The sequence below is a fragment of the Cottoperca gobio genome, unplaced genomic scaffold, assembly GCF_900634415.1.
Source record: "Cottoperca gobio unplaced genomic scaffold, fCotGob3.1 fCotGob3_321arrow_ctg1, whole genome shotgun sequence".
In the NCBI taxonomy this organism is placed as follows: Eukaryota; Metazoa; Chordata; class Actinopteri; order Perciformes; family Bovichtidae; genus Cottoperca; species Cottoperca gobio.
The window spans coordinates 544-20,022 of record NW_021166930.1 but is presented as its reverse complement, the minus strand read 5'-3'; the positions used below and the strand labels follow the sequence as shown (position 1 = coordinate 20,022).

At 43.1% G+C, this 19,479-nt stretch overlaps 2 protein-coding genes across 2 annotated transcripts; both read left to right on the top strand.

The window, feature by feature from the left end:
- The first annotated feature begins 4,144 nt into the window (after positions 1-4,144).
- Positions 4,145-17,955, top strand: LOC115005573 (gastrula zinc finger protein xLCGF3.1-like). The gene is made up of 2 exons (XM_029427446.1): positions 4,145-4,214; positions 15,942-17,955. The coding sequence occupies exon 2, from the start codon at positions 16,080-16,082 to the stop codon at positions 17,073-17,075; it is 996 nt and encodes a 331-aa protein (XP_029283306.1). The 5' UTR covers positions 4,145-4,214; positions 15,942-16,079; the 3' UTR covers positions 17,076-17,955.
- On the top strand, positions 4,443-6,008 carry LOC115005572 (gastrula zinc finger protein XlCGF49.1-like). The gene has a single exon (XM_029427445.1). The coding sequence runs from the start codon at positions 4,527-4,529 to the stop codon at positions 5,178-5,180; it is 654 nt and encodes a 217-aa protein (XP_029283305.1). The 5' UTR covers positions 4,443-4,526; the 3' UTR covers positions 5,181-6,008.
- Positions 17,956-19,479: the final 1,524 nt, after the last annotated feature.

Here is a 19,479-nt window from a genome sequence, read left to right as displayed (position 1 = left end):
GGTCAAACTTTTATAGATAAAAAGTTTATCTTTGTCAGAATTGATTGATTGATTAAACTCCTCTTATAAATACCTCTAAGATGGCTGTTAATAGGCAGATGTGAAACTAATGTCTTTTTATTCTCTATAATATGCTCAGATCAGTTTGATTAATATCAGTAAAATACTGACAGTAAAGAGAGTTTTGAAATAAAATGCTCAAGAGGATAAAAAGACCAATTACAGAGAACATTTCAACAGTTGCTGTGGAAACGGGTTCTGCCATGAGGATTGTTTGGACTGAATTAAATTAAAAATATCTCCTTCAACTGCTCCTAATACAAGTGTTTCCTCTCATTTCTCCCACAGCTTCTCTCTCCCTCTCTTTGTGTCGAGGACAACACACACACACACACACACAACTTCTCTTCTGCACCTACTAACTCTCCACCGTTCTATTCTCCATATTATATGTTGTCAAAACAAAGTCACATTATTTAAATGTCCTTATAAATATGTATTTGTGAGGCGTGAAGGAGGCCAGTGGAGTTCCACTCCTATGTTCCTGCTTGTGAAACTTATAAAAGCAACACCTGAATAACAAGTATCTGCTGGTAATGAAGGTGACAGTGAAGCTTCCTGGGACAAACCACAGCATTCAGGAAGTTTGTCAGAGGCTGGAAGAGGAAGACACAGTGGAAGCTACGTCTCCAGCTCCATCAGCACCGCTGTAGAGACGGAGCTCTTGCACTGACTGACATTATTCTTACAAGTGGAGTCAGTGACTCCCTTTGCCAGCGTTCCCTCCTGAAGGCTCAGAGAGGAGAATGATGAACTGACTGAGAGGACGACACTAACAAACACAAACTGTTTGACGTCCTGATGCAGATGAATCTGCTTCTGTAGCGATAAAACAAAGCTTTTCTTTTGCTATTTACATTTACAACTTGCTCTTTGTTAAATATTCAACACGGCTGTCAATGCTACTAAAATGTAGTTTCTAATTTAACTCTAACAAGACAATGAAGAGGATTTGATTAAAGGAGTCATGTAGCTGGGAATTTAAAAAGGACAAAGCCTGGTAATATATATCTGTAAACACTTGAAATCTTGTCAAAGGGAGTTTCTTACTGTTCCGAGTATCACAGTATATCATAGTTAAACCCACAATCAGCTTTGACAAAGCTTTATAAACACCAAACTTCAGACCACAATAAGAGGAAAAGCCTTTTATCTAACAGCTGTCAGGTCTGCAAGTCATACTTCCAGAAGCTATCAGAGCATGTAGCAACATGACAGTGATCACAGCACAAAGTGTGTAAAACCTCTGCAAAGAGCTGAATGAAACATACTGTAGCAGCTGAAACTGTGGCCCGTCATGAACCTCCACCTTTGGGACAGATCATGGCTCTTTGCTCCCCCACTGTTCCCATCCGGGCCTCTCCTGCTGTGACAGGCTGCTCCTCCAATCTCTCTGCCAGCCAGCTGAGTAACCTCTGGCAGTGAGGCAGTGTGTGTGTCTGGAAGTGGACTGTTTGTGTTCCTCTCTCTGCTGGTCTCCTGTCTGCTGTGTCTCTCTTCACCTCTCTGTGGGTCACATCCACTCCTGGAGCCTCTCCTGACATGTCAGCATGACACATGACATTAACACAACAGACCCTGATGCAATACAACCAGTGAAGAGTGAACATTGAGTCAGTGTGTGTACAGACCTGTCACTGTGTCTAATGCTGCTCTCAAATCACTGCAGTGACACAGCTGCTGATAGAATGAGAGAAACAGATTCACTCTACCGCACAAAAGCAGCCAATAACAAAAACACACACACTAATACACAGTTTTCCATAGTGTAGAACAAACAGCAGGAGTATCTGAGGAGACTAAATCATTCCACTACTCAGGCTGCAGTGATCTATAACTGAACCAGGAACAGCCCAATGTTTGTGTTTCACCTGAAGACGTTTCATCTCCTCCCACCATTGTGGGTGGAGGACGTTTACAGCAGAGGAATGTACTGTAAAGTCCTCCACCCACAATCCTTCTCTTCACCTGTTAGAAAGCAGCAGCTCTGTTCACATGATGCTGTACTAGAGACTCATGGCTACAGTTACTACATGTGTGGAAGCTGATGGCTGTAGTGGGCCTCATGTGCGGCCGCAGTGTCCTGCCTTAGATTAACATTGAACAGCAAAGATAAGTGAGCGCAGCCACCCCTCTGACATTATCTCTGTTAGGATGCTCCAGTTGACATCCTAACAGAGATAATGTCCAGAACTGGTGACAAATGTGTGTTTCAGATTCACACTGATGTTACAATGCTGTGTTAGTGTTAGTGTTAGGAGGTTTCCTTATTTCTATTTCATGATTAGGACACAAATTAAGGTGAAGCGTAAGCGTTTGTTAGATCGTTGTATGACTGTAGCTGAATCAGTTGAGTCTTTGAAACTTTAAATCCTGTGCTTGAAATCAATCGGCGGTTTACAACATATTGATTCATGCAGGAGGCTGGGGATAAGCATAAATGTAGCAGAGTGTGGGAGTCTTCAGTCGTTTATTGCGGGGCCCTCAAAAGGTGTTACACTCTTCATGTGCACGTCTGATGATCTGATTTACTCACAGCCACACACTCAGCCCTGTAACATTTAGATAAGACGGCTAAGAAGTGCTGCTGCCTGACAAATAGTCCTCCAGGTTCCTGTTTACATCAGAATCACTATTATGTACCAATATGTTTATTATTTTACAATGTAAAAATATTTGAACACCTCACAATATAGTGCAACATAATAACAGCACATAGCAACGTGCTGCATATATTTTCATCTTGACTAATAACATAATGTGAGGAGAGATTCCTCTGTTCAATTAATGGGCATTAATGATGTATTTAGACAGAGACAAAGCAGACCTTTAAACAGCTAACATCAAGGATCTACAGTACAGCAGTCAACAAAGACGCTGTGATTGGAAGTCACCTTTTTATATTGAATTGGTAAAGTGATGTTCAGGTGGTAAGTTATTGGAGGAAGTGACAGGATACACAGTCACAGTCAAAATAAAACTTCCTAGAACTGAGTCCGAAGTGAAAATGTACTGCAGCAAAAGAGAGAAGAGATGTAAATACTGTGGTTCAGCAGCACGGACAGCTCCTCACATAACACAATGTAGAGCAGTTTGAACACTTCAACATAGTTGGACATGATTTATGGATGCTGAGACGGAGAGGAATTAAGGCCTGGACAGGAGATAGTAACCTTATCCTGCCCACACACACACACACACACACACACACACACACACACACACACACACACACACACACACACACACACACACACACACAGCAAATGTAATTTCCATTTAACTGAAAGTCAGGCAATGTGGGATATGTTTCTTTGGTGAATTACCACATAAGTCATTTCTATTGTTTATCATAGTTTGTTTAAAGAGCCTATGGACATAATAGGAAATAGATAGATGATTGTTTAGTGATTCAAACATATGGTCTATAGATGATTCTAGTCCACCCTCCGACACAGTAGGTGGCGGTAATTCATTCTTACGCTGGTTGCCACCCGCCGTAAAACCAACGAAGAAGAAGAAGAAGCCATGCAGCGGAATTAAACAGTACAGCCACTAGTATCGTTAGCTCAGCTCTCTGGATGTATGAAACTAGCAGAGAGACGAAGTTGTCGTCGTTGCGTGGATGAATAGTTGACTGAGTTAAGCAACAATGTCTTCAGTTGAGTGTTTGAGAGAGTTTGTCAACGAGCGACTAAATGCTGCTGCTGAAGAAATATTCGGAGTTTTTCAAGAAGCTGTCGTCGAGTACGAGGCAGAGATCGATCGTCTGCGCAGACTGCTGGATGTCGTTTGGAAACCCGAAATAAAGTTACACAGGATAGGTGTGTGAAACGTAATAACACAAAACGGAGGAATTTGATGCATATTTAACCCCATGTGTTTTAATAGATTACGTTACTGGTACTAATTTGCTCCATTGTCTGCATTTTGTTTTACTTTGCCACCACAGTAGTATCCTGATCCTTTTGTTCTCTGTCCCTCCAGAGCTCCCACAGCAACATGTCTGTAAGGAGGAGGAGGTTCTCTCTGACCAGCAGTTCTGTGTTCAGGAGAGGAACTCCAGTCTGGACCAAGAGGACCCAGAGCCTCCACAGATTAAAGAGGAGCAGGAGGAACTCTTTGTCTACCAGCTCCTCGGTCACAACTCTCATGTAGCTGAGAGCCAAGATCAGAAAGGAGGCAAGCATGGAGACTCAGGCTCAACTAGAAATGCAGAGCCACATCAACAGAATCTACATCACGAAAGCATAAGTCAAAGTAACAATGTAGACAACCCTAACCTGTCAGAGATGCACTGTGATACTCACACAGGTAAACAGCCTTTAAAATGTGACACATGTGGAAAAGACTTTAAGTATAAAGCATCACTAGAAACGCATATAAGAAACCACACAGATAAGAAGCTGTTTGTGTGCGAAACATGTGGGAAAGTTTTCAGAAATAATAGTACCTTGGTAAGGCACATGAGAATCCACACAGGTGAGAAGCCATATTCTTGTAAAACATGCAAAAGAAATTTCCAGCATACTAATAAACTGAAACTCCACATGATGACCCACACAGGTGAGAAGCCATATTTTTGTAAAACATGCAAAAAGAAATTCCGGCGCAATTATGCCTTGAAAGTCCACATGTGGACCCACACAGGAGAGAAGCCATATTCTTGCAAAATATGTGGGAATAGATTTACGAGTAAACAAACATTGGACTCTCATACAAGAATCCACACAGGTGTGAAGCCATATTCCTGCAACACGTGTGGGAAAAGGTTTTTTCGGAAATCAACATTGAACTGTCATACAAGAATCCACACAGGTGAGAAGCCATATTGTTGTAAAACATGCAAAAAACAATTCCAGCGTAATTATAAACTGAAACTCCACATGAGGACCCACACAGGAGAGAAGCCATATTCTTGCAAAGTATGTGGGAATGGATTTGCTCATAAATCAACATTGAACTCTCATACAAGAATCCACACAGGTGAGAAGCCATATTGTTGTAAAACATGCAAAAAACAATTCCAGCGTAATTATACATTGAAAGTCCACATGAGGACCCACATGGGGGAAAAGCTGCATCTCTGCAGCACAGAGGTTCCAGAGATTAAAGAGTAACAGGAGGAACTAAAAGGAGTTTGACACTCCTCACTTCAGGGTTACACTCTGTAATAAGTGTTGGGTTACACACTATGTCTACACACTACCTCAGCAATGAGGTCACTGAGGTTATTTCTTCGTTAGAGGAAGATTGTCCATCTGTTTTGGGTTATTGGATTGCAATGGGATAGTGCTTGATCACCTGAACGTACAGGTGTACATGCAGCAGAGATAGAGGATATGGCTGGTGGGATGCTGGGCTTCAGAAGCTCACGTGTAATGCATACTGGTACATGCAGGCAGTCCCTGCACGGCTCCGCGAGCAGGAGAACTCAGCTTTAGGATTCAGGGGATCTATTGGCAGAAATGGAATATAGTATTCATAACTGTGTTTTCTTTCGTCTATAATCACCTGAAACTAAGAATCGTTGTGTTTTCATTAGATTAGAACGAGCCCTTCATATCTACATGAGGAGCGTGTCCTCTTCCACTGAGACCCCCATGTTGCCTCTTTAGTATCCCAGAACCTTTTTAAGGGGAAAGTTAATGTTGTAACTGACAATGATGAACACTGTTAACCAAGATGAATGTTACTGCATTGTATGCAACGATGACACTGAGCATGGATGATTGTAGCAACACTGTTAATATAATGTGTTATACTGCTGCACATTGTTTGGAGACTGACTGACAGAACATATTGCTGGAAAGGCCAGAAGTTATAGAAGCTTAAGGAGAACGTATTCATATCACACATGTTTGTTACCAACCATGCATCACATTGTACGCTTTGTAAATAATGAATGTGTGTATACATTGTCTTGAAGAGATGCTATAAAGTAATTTCTTTCTAAATTCCAGCAAACATATTGTGACTTTAGAAAAATGTATACCAGTCAAATGTTAACGTTCATTAATATTTTCTTATTTGTTTTTTCAGTTGACATTTATTTTGTAAATGCGTTTGTATGAACATGGAGATAATGGTACGTGTTGTATTTCATGTAGTAATTACAATAAATGAATCTACTTCCCTTAAAGATCTCCTTTATTTCTATTAAATGAGCTAATATGGTAATTCAGCTTCACCAGCAACAGCATGCTGATGGAGCAGCATCATTAATGGGAACTAGCTGGTAGACCAGCACCGCTGGTTGAGAGGCTTTCTAGTCCTCTCAGAGCGTACATTGATTTAATACTTTTTATTAGAGAATGGGACGAGGGGTGGGGATGAACTTTGAAAAAAACAACGAAGAAGACGACATCCAAAATGACATCTGCAGTAGAAAAAGTGGAAGAATGAGAATTCAAACCATCAATTTAAAAAGATACCATGAAGAAGACAAAAAAACAATACATCTGTAGAAAGTATTTTGAATCTATCTTTATCTGTCTTGGTGCCTCTGTCCTTCTCTCAGGAGGTTCTTCTGGACACTAATTGTAACACATCAGTCCAGGAGTCAACTTAGTAAATCATTAACTAGATACGAACCAAGACACTGGAGAACTTTGACAGACCAGTGAGTAAGATAGAGAGAAAGAAGACACAAATATATACACATAAATAAAATATATATAAACACCTTAAAACATCCAATTAGCTTTCCCATTTACCAGAACAAGGACACAGCATGTGGTTTCCACTGAATCCTCCCCAACACACACACATCCTTAGAAGATATGGCTCCATACAGGTCCGTACTAACAGCACAATTTAACATCAGGGAATAAAAGACAACTGAGTGACAGAGACAGACGAGAAAACATGTTTACATTATTTTATTATAGTAATAACAGGTATGATGTGTACAGTATGCAACATTAGCTAAAAGTAGCAGCATGTCTGTAGCCAGCTGTAGTAGCAGGTTTATTTGCACTGAACTGAATCAGTGAGACTATATTCAGAACAACAACAGGCCTCCAGTAAAACACCATGAGGAGCCTAGTTGCTGTAAACACGTTGCTACAGGAACCTGTGAGAAGATGAAATATGAACCTGGACGTCTAGTTTGAAGCTTATCAAACATCAAGACTCTGCAGTTTATGCTCCTTTGAGACAGGAGGAGGAAACGCAGCACAAATGACCCGACGAACTGCAACTGACAACATCACTTATTTCTCTCCAGCTGTTTGTGAAGCCACTGACACAGTCACTGGACAGGATGACTCAGGAAACACTAGCAACACTTCAGTTATTGTAACTGTTCAAACTCACACTATTGTATGGAACATAATAAACACCTGCACTTAAATAAATCTAAACATGTTAAAGATCTCAAAATATATAACTATAAGGTCACTTCGAATGACTTGAATGATTAAGACGAAACAAATAATGTATAGACAGGCTGATCAATATTGTAAATTAAATCTAAAGAGGATCATTAAAAATGAATCCTTGAAACTTTCCTGAGATAACTAAATGTTGAAGCTGCTAGTTGTAATCAACCTTCCCCTCCCAGACCTTCCAACATTTACTGGCACTCATCAGATTAGATTAGTCCAGCGATGGTTCACTAAACGACACGTGCTCACTGAGCCATGGAGGGTCAACGGACTGAGCGGAGACAACATTGATTTATAGTCTCAAGTTCAGCATCACATTAGAGTGAAAGAACTGTTCTATTAGGAAACAGGCAGAGACAGTGAAGCTGTTACCTTCATTAAGATTAGATGGAGTCACATTGAATTATCACTATGGAGAAAGAACAACTAACACAGTACATCATGACTTCAACACCGAAGTGGCTGGCATCCCAAAAACCTTCACAGTAAAATAACGACTGCATGAAGTCAGTCAGCAGACAGCAGACTTCAGAGGAGAGAGTACGAGTTGTTCAAGTAACCACAGATGATATTTACTGCACTTCTGTTCAAAAGGAAACAGAGGTTTAGTGGTGTGAGTACGGTACATCACAGAGGAGCTGATGGAAGATGAACAAAGAACAAATAGACTAACAGCTGTATTTGTGGTCCTGTGGTAAATACTCTGCTGGCAGCAAAGAGACACGAGTCACAGGATGAAGACAGAAGAGTGAGCGTCGCATCACAGCGGTTTGTCAAAGTCTACTTTATACTGGACACATTGTCAGACTAGGGGAGAGCAGGTAGCAACATGTCCCGCTTCATTTAACCAGAGTGAAGAGTTAGAAATGTCACTTAATGTAGTCCAATCCTGACATTACAAAACAGATGATTCTTCATCAATATAACTACAATAAGACTAAACTATATTTTGCAATAATCAGTACATGTCTATGTGTTGATTCAACCAGTATTTGTTGATGTTTTGCTGCAGCATGTTCTCTGTCAGGAGAGTGGACAGCACAGCTCTGCTCCTTAATCACAGAGCAAAGGGAATGTTCATTAGTGTTCATTGTAGCTCATCTTCAGAGTCCTCACAACCAAAATGGTGGCTAGAAAAGGTTTTTCACCTCCAGAGTGCAATGGCTGAAAAACTAACTCTTCTCCTCTCTCTCTACACCCTGTTCTCCCTGACATGTAATCAAGCTGTAACCCTGAAGCAGCTGCACAGGTTTGGGACACAGGCAGATACTCAGCGTAACAGCACAGCAGACAAGGATCAGGCAAGGGCAGAATCGAGTCACGGAAACAAGGTCGAGGAAGCCGGGGAATCAAACGCTTGGGAAACAGGAAGACGGGACTAATGCTGGAACTCTTGACATCGAAGTACGAAGACAAACTGGCAACGAGAGACAAACAAAACAGACTCTATATACACACACCAAGAAGTGAGAGGGAACGAGACACAGGTGAGGACACTATTGAACAGATTGGGAACACCTGGGGGTAGGAAGTAGAAACAACAGAGAACAGGTAATTACCAAAATAAAACAGGAAGTACAAACACAACACAAAACATCTAACAAACAGGCCGAGACCTAATAGTACCCCCCCCCCCCCTCCCTCTAGGGACGGCACCTGACGTCCCAGGTGCATCAGGATGCTGGCGGTGGAAATCCTTGATCAGAGTATGGTCCACAATGTTCTTGGTAGGCACCCACTGTCTCTCCTCAGGACCATACCCCTCCCAATCCACCAGGTATTGACGACCCCTACTTCTCTTTCTCACCGCCAGGAGACGCTTGACCATGTAGACGTTCGCCCCCTCGAAGAACCGGGGGGGAGCTGGGGTTTGGTTGTGGGAACCAAATTACTCTCCTTCACAGGTTTTATTCTAGACACAAGGTGGGATGTACTCTCATGGACCGTGGTAATTGCAGCCTTACTGGGTGCAGGGATTTTCCTCTTATCAGCTGCCCTTTTATAGGTGGCGGAGCTGCGAAGGAGAGCTTATCATACGCACACTGGAAAGGGGACAAACCAGAAGAAGAGACAGGTAAGGTATTATGGGCATACTCATCCCAGATTAGGTGCTTGCTCCACGTTCTGGGGTTCTGGGAGGAGACACCGTAGACAAGTCTCTAACTCCTGGTTCGTCCTCTCAGACTGTCCGTTCGACTGGGGATGGTACCCAGATGTAAGGCTAACCTTGGCTCCCAAAAGTTCACAAAATTCTTTCCAAAAACAAGAAACAAATTGAGGACCCCGATCGGAAACCACATACCTCGGGAAACTATGGATCCGGAACACCTGAGAAAGAAGTACCTCTGCCGTCTCTTTCGCCGATGGAAGTTTGGGCAATGCAATGAAATGTGCCATTTTACTGAACCTGTCAACCACGGTTAGGATAGTGGATTGTCCCTCCGAAATGGGTAGTCCAGTGACGAAATCCATAGAAATCTCTGCCCAAGGACGATGTGGCACTTGAAGGGTTCGTAGAAGACCCGATGGCGGTTGACGTGAGGACTTGTTGCGTGCACATACCGGACAGGCAGCCACGTACTCCCTGACCGCCCTCTCCATGGACGGCCACCAGAACCGCTGCCGAATGACGAACAGGGTCCGCCGAACCCCGGGATGACAGGAAACGAGGGATGTATGGGCCCAATGAATCACCTGTGGCCACAACTGCTCTGGCACAAACAGACGATTATCAGGACCCCCCTCAGGAATCAGAATGTCTATATTGGCCTTTCTCACCTTCTCCTCGATTCCCCAGGTTACCGCTCCCACAACACGAGAAGGCGACAACACGAATGAAGGGAGTCTGGGGGTCGGGTTGGGATCAAAAAGGCGGGATAGTGTGTCCGCCTTAATGTTCTTAGACCCCGGCCGATAGGTTAGTGTGAACTTGAAGCGGGTGAAAAGCAAAGCCCATCGGGCTTGCCGGGAATTCAGTCTCTTCGCCGACTGAATGTACTGCAAGTTCTTGTGGTCCGTAAGAACCAGGAATGGCTGCTCTGATGCTTCCAGCCAGTGTCGCCATTCCTCGAGCGCCACCTTAATTGCAAGTAACTTCCTGTTGCCGACATCGTAATTTCTTTCTGCTGGTGACAGCTTCTTGGACAAAAATGCACATGGGTGCAATTTATTGTCTGAAATAGATTGTTGGGACAGAACTGCTCCCACCCCCACATCTGACGCATCCACCTCCACCACAAACTGTCTCTGGGGGTCTGGCAAGGTCAGGATGGGAGCGGAAACGAAGCTTATCTTCAGTCGTTGAAATGCCTTCTCAGCCCCCTCATTCCAACAGAACTTGACACAAAGCGATGTCAAGGCGTTTAGAGGCGCTGCGACCGTGCTGTAATTTCTAATGAATCTTCGATAAGTTTTGAAAACCCCAGGAATCTTTGCACCAGCTTCCGACTGGTGGGGGTAGGCCACTGAGTGACCGCACTGACCTTCGCCTCATCCATTCGAATGCTATCCTCAGCGATGATAAATCCCAGAAACGAAACAGTCTTGACGTGGAACTCACATTCCTCCGCCTTAACAAACAGCAGGTTGTCGAGAAGGCGTCGTAACACTTGACCGACGTGCTGTATGTGGGTCTCCTCATCTAGTGAAAAAATGAGGATATCATCCAGATACACAAACACAAATCGATTAAGCATATCCTGGAGAACGTCATTAACCAGGGCCTGAAACACCGTTGGAGCGTTGGTCAGTCCAAAAGGCATTACAAGGTATTCGTAGTGTCCACTGGGAGTATTGAATGCGGTCTTCCACTCACCCCCCTCCCTTATCCTCACCAAATGATACGCGTTGCGTAGGTCCAGTTTGGTGAATATCTTGGCCCCTTGTAACAGCTCAAATGCCGAAGAAATAAGTGGAAGGGGAATACCGATTCTTCACAGTGATTTTGTTCAAACCCCGATAGTCAATACAGGGTCGTAGGGACTTGTACTTCTTCTCCACGAAAAAGAATCCCACACCAGCGGGTGAAGACGAAGGACGAATAATCCCAGCTTCCAAGGCTTCCTTGATGTACTCCCTCAGTCTCTCTCTCTGGCGCAGACAGGGAATACAAATGACCCTTCGGAGGTGCAGCGCCTGGAAGTAGGTCAACCGGGCAGTCACACTCTCGGTGAGGTGGCAGAGACGTGGCCCGGGTCTTACTAAAGACCTCTTTAAGCCCAAAGTAGCACGTCGGAACCTTGGGCAAATCCGGAAAGTCCTTCTCCAGTCTTCCACTGGATCTTTTGTCCAAAGTAGTCATTCCCAGACCTCGTTCCTTGCAGTTGCACAGGTTGAGTGATATGGGAAACTCGACACAGTACTCTGTCGTCCAGAGCCTTGGCTTCCAACACCTAGGGTAATGAGTGCAACTTCAAACCCAACCTCTTAGCCATTCCCTCATCCATAAAATTCTCATCTGCTCTGGAATCGATCAGCACGGGATGAATCATGGTCTCTGACGACAAGATGAGCGTGACAGATGTCAGCGCTCGAGAGGGTCCTCCTCCAGAAACTGCTCGGCTCACCAGTGCCCTCTTTACTGGTGAGCCTTGACTTTTACTGGACACCTATTAACAAAATGTCCAAACTCAGAGCAATAGATGCAGTGACCCTCTCTCATCCGGTGCTGTCTCTCCGCTTGAGACAGTCTGGTGCGGCCCAACTGCATCTCCTCGTCTGGTGAGGTTACTGTCACCGAATAAGGTGGTCTCTGAATCCGAGAATACCCCGGACCTTAGGCGAAAGTGTGACCGGAACCACCCCGTCCCTCGTATCTGTGAGCTGCGACCGTTGATAGTCCTCGTTCCCGTTCTCTCTCCCGGAATCGGTTGTCGATTCGGATGCACTGGGCAATAAGACAGTCCAGACCTGTGGGCAATTCCAATGGTGCTAGCTCATCCTTGATACGATCAGAGAGTCCACTCCTGAATGCGTCGAACAACGCCTGCTCATTCCATCCACTGTCGGCCACCAATGTCCTGAATTCCACAGCATAGTCCGAAGTCAGCCGGTTCCCCTGTCGAATACTGGTGAGTGCACGGGCTGCCTCTCGAACCGGAGCCGTGTGGTCGAAGATCTTCCTTAGAATCTCTGTGAAGGCTCCTAAGGATTGACAAATTGGTGCCTCGCTGGCCCATTCTGCCGTAGCCCAAGCCTCCGCCCGTCCTGACAGGTAAGAAATCACATACGCCACCTTGGAACGCTCCGTTGGAAAAGAAGCAGCTTGTAATTCAAAATGTAAATAACATTGGGTTAAGAACGCTATGCAATTCTCCAAATCTCCGGAGAAGCGTTCGGGACTGGAGAGACGAATCATTGGCTGGGGAGTAGCCGTGGTGACGGGAGGGATGACCACCGCCCCTTGACCGGTAGCGGCCTGCCCCCGCGGCGTGGACATCGCAGAACATAGTGACTGGACGCATGTCCCCAGCTGTTGGAGCTGCTTGGCCAGCTGGTCCACTTGACCACCTATGTCGCTCTGGAATGCTGTCTGATTGTCTGTCAGAGACCTCACTCCCACGCACAGGGATGACCGCTGCTCATCCAGATTGTGGAGACGAATGCCTTGAGCAGCGCTGTCTTAACCTTCTCTGAGTTGGCTGAGTCCACGTCTTTGGCCAGTTCGTACTGTAACGGTACGATCAAGACAGAAGGGAGGTGGGACTCAATTGCACGACACAGAGGCAGATAAATGTTGAATTGAAATAGTCTTTACTGAAAACTTTGCAGTTGTTATGGTACACACATAGACAGTTGATCATACAAAGTTTCAAGGGGTAATCCAGGAGTAGAGTCGGGTCACGGAAACAGGTTTGGTACACGGGCAGATACTCAGCATAACAGCACAGCAGACAAGGATCAGGCAAGGGCAGAATTGAGTCACGGAAACAAGGTCGAGGAAGCCGGGGAATCAAACGCTTGGGAAACAGGTAGACGGGACTAATGCTGGAACTCTTGACATCGAAGTACGAAGACAAACTGGCAACAAGAGACAAACAAAACAGACTCTATATACACACCAAGAAGTGAGAGGGAACGAGACACAGGTGAGGACACTAACGAACAGATTTGGAACACCTGGGGGTAGGAAGTAGAAACAACAGAGAACAGGTAATTAACAAAATAAAACAGGAAGTACAAACACAACACAAAACATCTAACGAACAGGCCGAGACCTAATACCCCCCTTCCCTCCATTAAAAAGTAAGTACAAATACAATTTAAAATAAGCGATAAAGGCAGTACATTATAAATACGAATGTAAAAATACAGACTGTTATAAATAATTACAAAATTAATTTTTTAATTAGTAATTGCTACTTCCTCCCCAGCACACCATAGCATAGAAGAGAGTACTGGCCACCACAGACTGATAGAATATCAACAGCAGTTTTTTGCAGATTTTGAAGGACCCCAGCCTTCTCAGAAAGTACAGACGACTCTGCCCTTTCTTGTGAAGAGTGTCCATATTTTCCATCCAGTCCAGCTTGTCGTCCAGCTGTAGGCCCAGATATTTCTATGTGTTAGGAGTCTGAAGGTTGCATTTAAAATCTTCTCTTATTCTATAAGACGAGCCCTGATCAGCAGAACAAGTTTATTCTAAAGTTTGATGCTTTCATTTTCTCTTTTATCTCCATTTGTATTATATTATTTAATGCATGAGTCCGTTTTATATTTTTTATCAAAATGAGAAACTGTGACTTTGAGCTAGAAATATACTTGAGCAAGTAAATCATATAGACTGTGTGTGTGTGTGTGTGTGTGTGTGTGTGTGTGTGTGTGTGTGTGTGTGTGTGTGTGTGTGTGTGTGTGTGTGTCAGAAAAAGATTGATGCCTGTCAGCAACAGGTTAAAGATTAAAAGGATATTATGTGCAGTGTGAGATACTTGATGCTGCTGAAGTCACAAAAGCCCTGAAGCCTTTTCCAGGATGATTTGAAAAAGTGGATGTGGAGATTTTAATAAAAGTGCTTAGTGAATATTAACTTCCCTGATGTCATTACACAACAGTGGGCTCCTTTCCTCTTACACACTCACTAAAATATGTCAGACCCACTGAAGTGCAACCGATACAACACTTCACCTGTTTAAAGCTGAGAAAGGAAGACAAGGACACTTTGATCCTCGAAAATAATAACGGTTATTAAATATCACTTAGCTCCTCACCTCAGAGGACCTTAGTGTTTATAATGCAGGCTGAGTCAGATATATGACACGTTAATGCTACTTTACTCTTCGTGTGTGCATGCAAACATACCAGGCTGCCAAGATTTGACCTATGAAATACACAACGACGAGAAAAGTAACACAGAGGCAAAGGTCTCTACCCGACTGAGTTATTCCTAGAAGACTGGTGGAGATCCTGTTTCCCAGAGCTCACACTAGCTGCACACACACACACACACACACACACACACACACACACACACACACACACACACACACACACACACACACACACACACACACACACGTCATTTCCATTTAACTGAAAGTCAGGCAATGTGGGATATGTTTCTTTGGTTAATTACCATATAAGTCATTTCCATTGTTATCAGACTTTGTTTAAAGAGCCTATGGACATAATAGGAAATAGATAGATGAATGTTTAGTTGAATCAAACATATGGTCTATAGATGATTCTAGTCCACCCTCCAACACAGTAGGTGGCGGTAATTCATTTTAACGCTGGTTGCCACCCGCCGTAAAACCAACGAAGAAGAAGGAGAAGTAGAAGAAGAAGAAGCCATGCAGCGGAAGTAAACAGTACAGCCACTATTATCGTTAGCTCAGCTCTCTGGATGTATGAAACTAGCAGAGAGACGAAGTTGTCGTCGTTGCGTGGATGAATATTTGACTTAGTTAAGCAACAATGTCTTCAGTTGAGTGTTTGAGAGAGTTTGTCAACGAGCGACTAAATGCTGCTGCTGAAGAAATATTCGGAGTTTTTCAAGAAGCTGTCGTCGAGTACGAGGCAGAGATCGATCGTCTAGCGCAGACTGCTGGATGTCGTTTGGAAACCCGAAATAAAGTTACACAGGATAGGTGTGTGAAACTGTAATAACACAAAACGGAGGAATTTGATGCATATTTAACCCCATGTGTTTTAATAGATTACGTTACTGGTACTAATTTGCTCCATTGTCTGCATTTTGTTTTACTTTGCCACCACAGTAGTATCCTGATCCTTTTGTTCTCTGTCCCTCCAGAGCTCCCACAGCAACATGTCTGTAAGGAGGAGGAGGTTCTCTCTGACCAGCAGCTCTGTGTTCAGGAGAGGAACTCCAGTCTGGACCAAGAGGACCCAGAGCCTCCACAGATTAAAGAGGAGCAGGAGGAACTCTGCACCAGTCAGGAGGGAGAGCAGCTTGTACTGAAGCAGGAGACTGATACCTGTATGTTGACTCCTACTGATGAGGAAAGTGACCACCAGCTCCTTGCTCACAACTCTCATGTAGCTGAGAGCCAAGATCAGAAAGGAGGCAAGCATGGAGACTCAGGCTCAACTAGAAATGCAGAGCCACATCAACAGAATCTACATCACGAAAGCATAAGTCACAGTAACAATGTAGACAACCCTAACCTGTCAGAGATGCACTGTGATACTCACACAGGTAAACAGCCTTTAAAATGTGACACATGTGGAAAAGACTTTAAGGATAAAGCATCACTAGAGAAGCATATAAGAAACCACACAGATAAGAAGCTGTTTGTGTGCAAAACATGTGGGAAAGTTTTCAGAAACGCTAGATGCTTGGTAATGCACATGAGAAACCACACAGATAAGAAGCTGTTTGTATGCAAAACATGTGGGAAAGTTTTAATAAATAATAGTACCGTGATACGGCACATGAGAATCCACACAGATGAGAATCTGTTTGTGTGCAAAACATGTGGGAAAGTTTTAATAAATAATAGTACCTTGGTAAGGCACATAAGGACCCACACAGGTGAGAAGCCATATTCTTGTAAAACATGCAAAAGAAATTACCAGAGTAATGGTAACTTGAAAGTCCACATGAGGACCCACACAGGTGAGAGGCCATATTCTTGCAAAATATGTGGGAATGGATTTACTCGGAAGTCATCATTGAACTCTCATACAAGAATCCACACAGGTGAGAAGCCATATTGTTGTAAAACATGCAAAAAACAATTCCAGAGTAATGATAAACTGAAACTCCACATGATGACCCACACAGGTGTGAAACCATATTCTTGCAACACGTGTGGGAAAATATTTTCTCTGAAATTCACATTGAAACGCCACATGATGAGTCACACAGGTGAGAGGCCATATTCATGTAAAATATGTGGGAATGGATTTACGAGTAAATCAATATTGGACTCTCATATAAGAATCCACACAGGTGAGAAGCCATATTCTTGCAAAATATGTGGGAATGGATTTAGAACTAAAGCGTCATTGGATTCTCATACAAGAATCCACACAGGTGAGAGGCCATATTGTTGTAAAACATGCAAAAAACAATTCCAGCGTAGTGATGCATTGAAAGTCCACATGATGACCCACATGGGGGAAAAGCTGCATCTCTGCAGCACAGAGGTTCCAGAGATTAAAGAGTAACAGGAGGAACTAAAAGGAGTTTGACACTCCTCACTTCAGGGTTACACTCTGTAATAAGTGTTGGGTTACACACTATGTCTACACACTACCTCAGCAATGAGGTCACTGAGGTTATTTCTTCGTTAGAGGAAGATTGTCCGTCTGTTTTGGGTTATTGGATTGCAATGGGATAGTGCTTGATCACCTGAACGTACAGGTGTACATGCAGCAGAGATAGAGGATATGGCTGGTGGGATGCTGGGCTTCAGAAGCTCACGTGTAATGCATACTGGTACATGCAGGCAGTCCCTGCACGGCTCCGCGAGCAGGAGAACTCAGCTTTAGGATTCAGGGGATCTATTGGCAGAAATGGAATATAGTATTCATAACTGTGTTTTCTTTCGTCTATAATCACCTGAAACTAAGAATCGTTGTGTTTTCATTAGATTAGAACGAGCCCTTCATATCTACATGAGGAGCGTGTCCTCTTCCACTGAGACCCCCATGTTGCCTCTTTAGTATCCCAGAACCTTTTTAAGGGGAAAGTTAATGTTGTAACTGACAATGATGAACACTGTTAACCAAGATGAATGTTACTGCATTGTATGCACGATGACACTGAGCATGAATGATTGTAGCAACACTGTTAATATAATGTGTTATACTGCTGCACATTGTTTGGAGACTGACTGACAGAACATATTGCTGGAAAGGCCAGAAGTTATAGAAGCTTAAGGAGAACGTATTCATATCACACATGTTTGTTACCAACCATGCATCACATTGTACGCTTTGTAAATAATGAATGTGTGTATACATTGTCTTGAAGAGATGCTATAAAGTAATTTCTTTCTAAATTCCGCAAACATATTGTGACTTTAGAAAAATGTATACCAGTCAAATGTTAACGTTCATTAATATTTTCTTATTGTTTTTTCAGTTGACATTTATTTTGTAAATGCGTTTGTATGAACATGGAGATAATGGTACGTGTTGTATTTCATGTAGTAATTACAATAAATGAATCTACTTCCCTTAAAGATCTCCTTTATTTCTATTAAATGAGCTAATATGGTAATTCAGCTTCACCAGCAACAGCATGCTGATGGAGCAGCATCATTAATGGGAACTAGCTGGTAGACCAGCACCGCTGGTTGAGAGGCTTTCTAGTCCTCTCAGAGCGTACATTGATTTAATACTTTTTATTAGAGAATGGGACGAGGGGTGGGGATGAACTTTGAAAAAAACAACAAGAAGAAGACGACATCCAAAATGACATCTGCAGTAGAAAAAGTGGAAGAATGAGAATTCAAACCATCAATTTAAAAAGATACCATGAAGAAGACAAAAAAACAATAATACATCTGTAGAAAGTATTTTGAATCTATCTTTATCTGTCTTGGTGCCTCTGTCCTTCTCTCAGGAGGTTCTTCTGGACACTAATTGTAACACATCAGTCCAGGAGTCAACTTAGTAAATCATTAACTAGATAAGAACCAAGACACTGGAGAACTTTGACAGACCAGTGAGTAAGATAGAGAGAAAGAAGACACAAATATATACACATAAATAAAATATATATAAACACCTTAAAACATCCAATTAGCTTTCCCATTTACCAGAACAAGGACACAGCATGTGGTTTCCACTGAATCCTCCCCAACACACACACATCCTTAGAAGATATGGCTCCATACAGGTCCGTACTAACAGCACAATTTAACATCAGGGAATAAAAACAATTATTAGTCCTTAAATCATGACTCTATTATCATGTTAATCTGATAAATGTCAACATGTAAACTCCACATGGAACATTCTTACTAAAACAAAAATAACACTACATTTCCCACTACGTATCGTACAACAATATGTACAAGTACTTCACTAATGATTTAATAAGAGGCAGTGTAGCATCATCCCACATGAGCAGACTCTATACTTCAGGGTTTCTCATGAGATGTTGACCTACATCGTTGCTCCTGCTGCTCTGTCTCCACTGCTCTGTGAGATGGAGCTGCTGTTCTCTCTTTAGCCTTCCCCCTGCAGTTGCTTTTTGATCTATGAAATGTGCTACAGCATATACAAAGAGATTGATTTGGTTGGCTTGCATTTCAAAAACAGAGTGTGGACAGAGGATGAAGTCGATGCACCTGAAGCACATGAAGCCTCATCTCTGCAGCGTCACATCTTCCATCACAGATATGCTTTGGTCCCAGTCCTTTCACATGTCTGTGTTCTACAGTGCATACACATAGTGGAGAAACATAAGACATAACATGTCAGATTGTTCAATCATTAGAAGACAGCCATGTTCAACACCAACGCATTTCAACAATGTAGCCTGCATGTGAAAAGCCTCAATAGCCAGACTGACATTTAAATACTTCAAACTGAGAATTGTAACTCAGCAGGAGTTGATCAC

Excerpts from the sequence above, each read along its gene's own strand:
- LOC115005573 (XM_029427446.1), top strand. The coding sequence starts at position 16,080 with ATGCACTGTGATACTCACACAGGTAAACAGCCTTTAAAATGTGACACA.
- LOC115005572 (XM_029427445.1), top strand. The coding sequence starts at position 4,527 with ATGAGAATCCACACAGGTGAGAAGCCATATTCTTGTAAAACATGCAAA.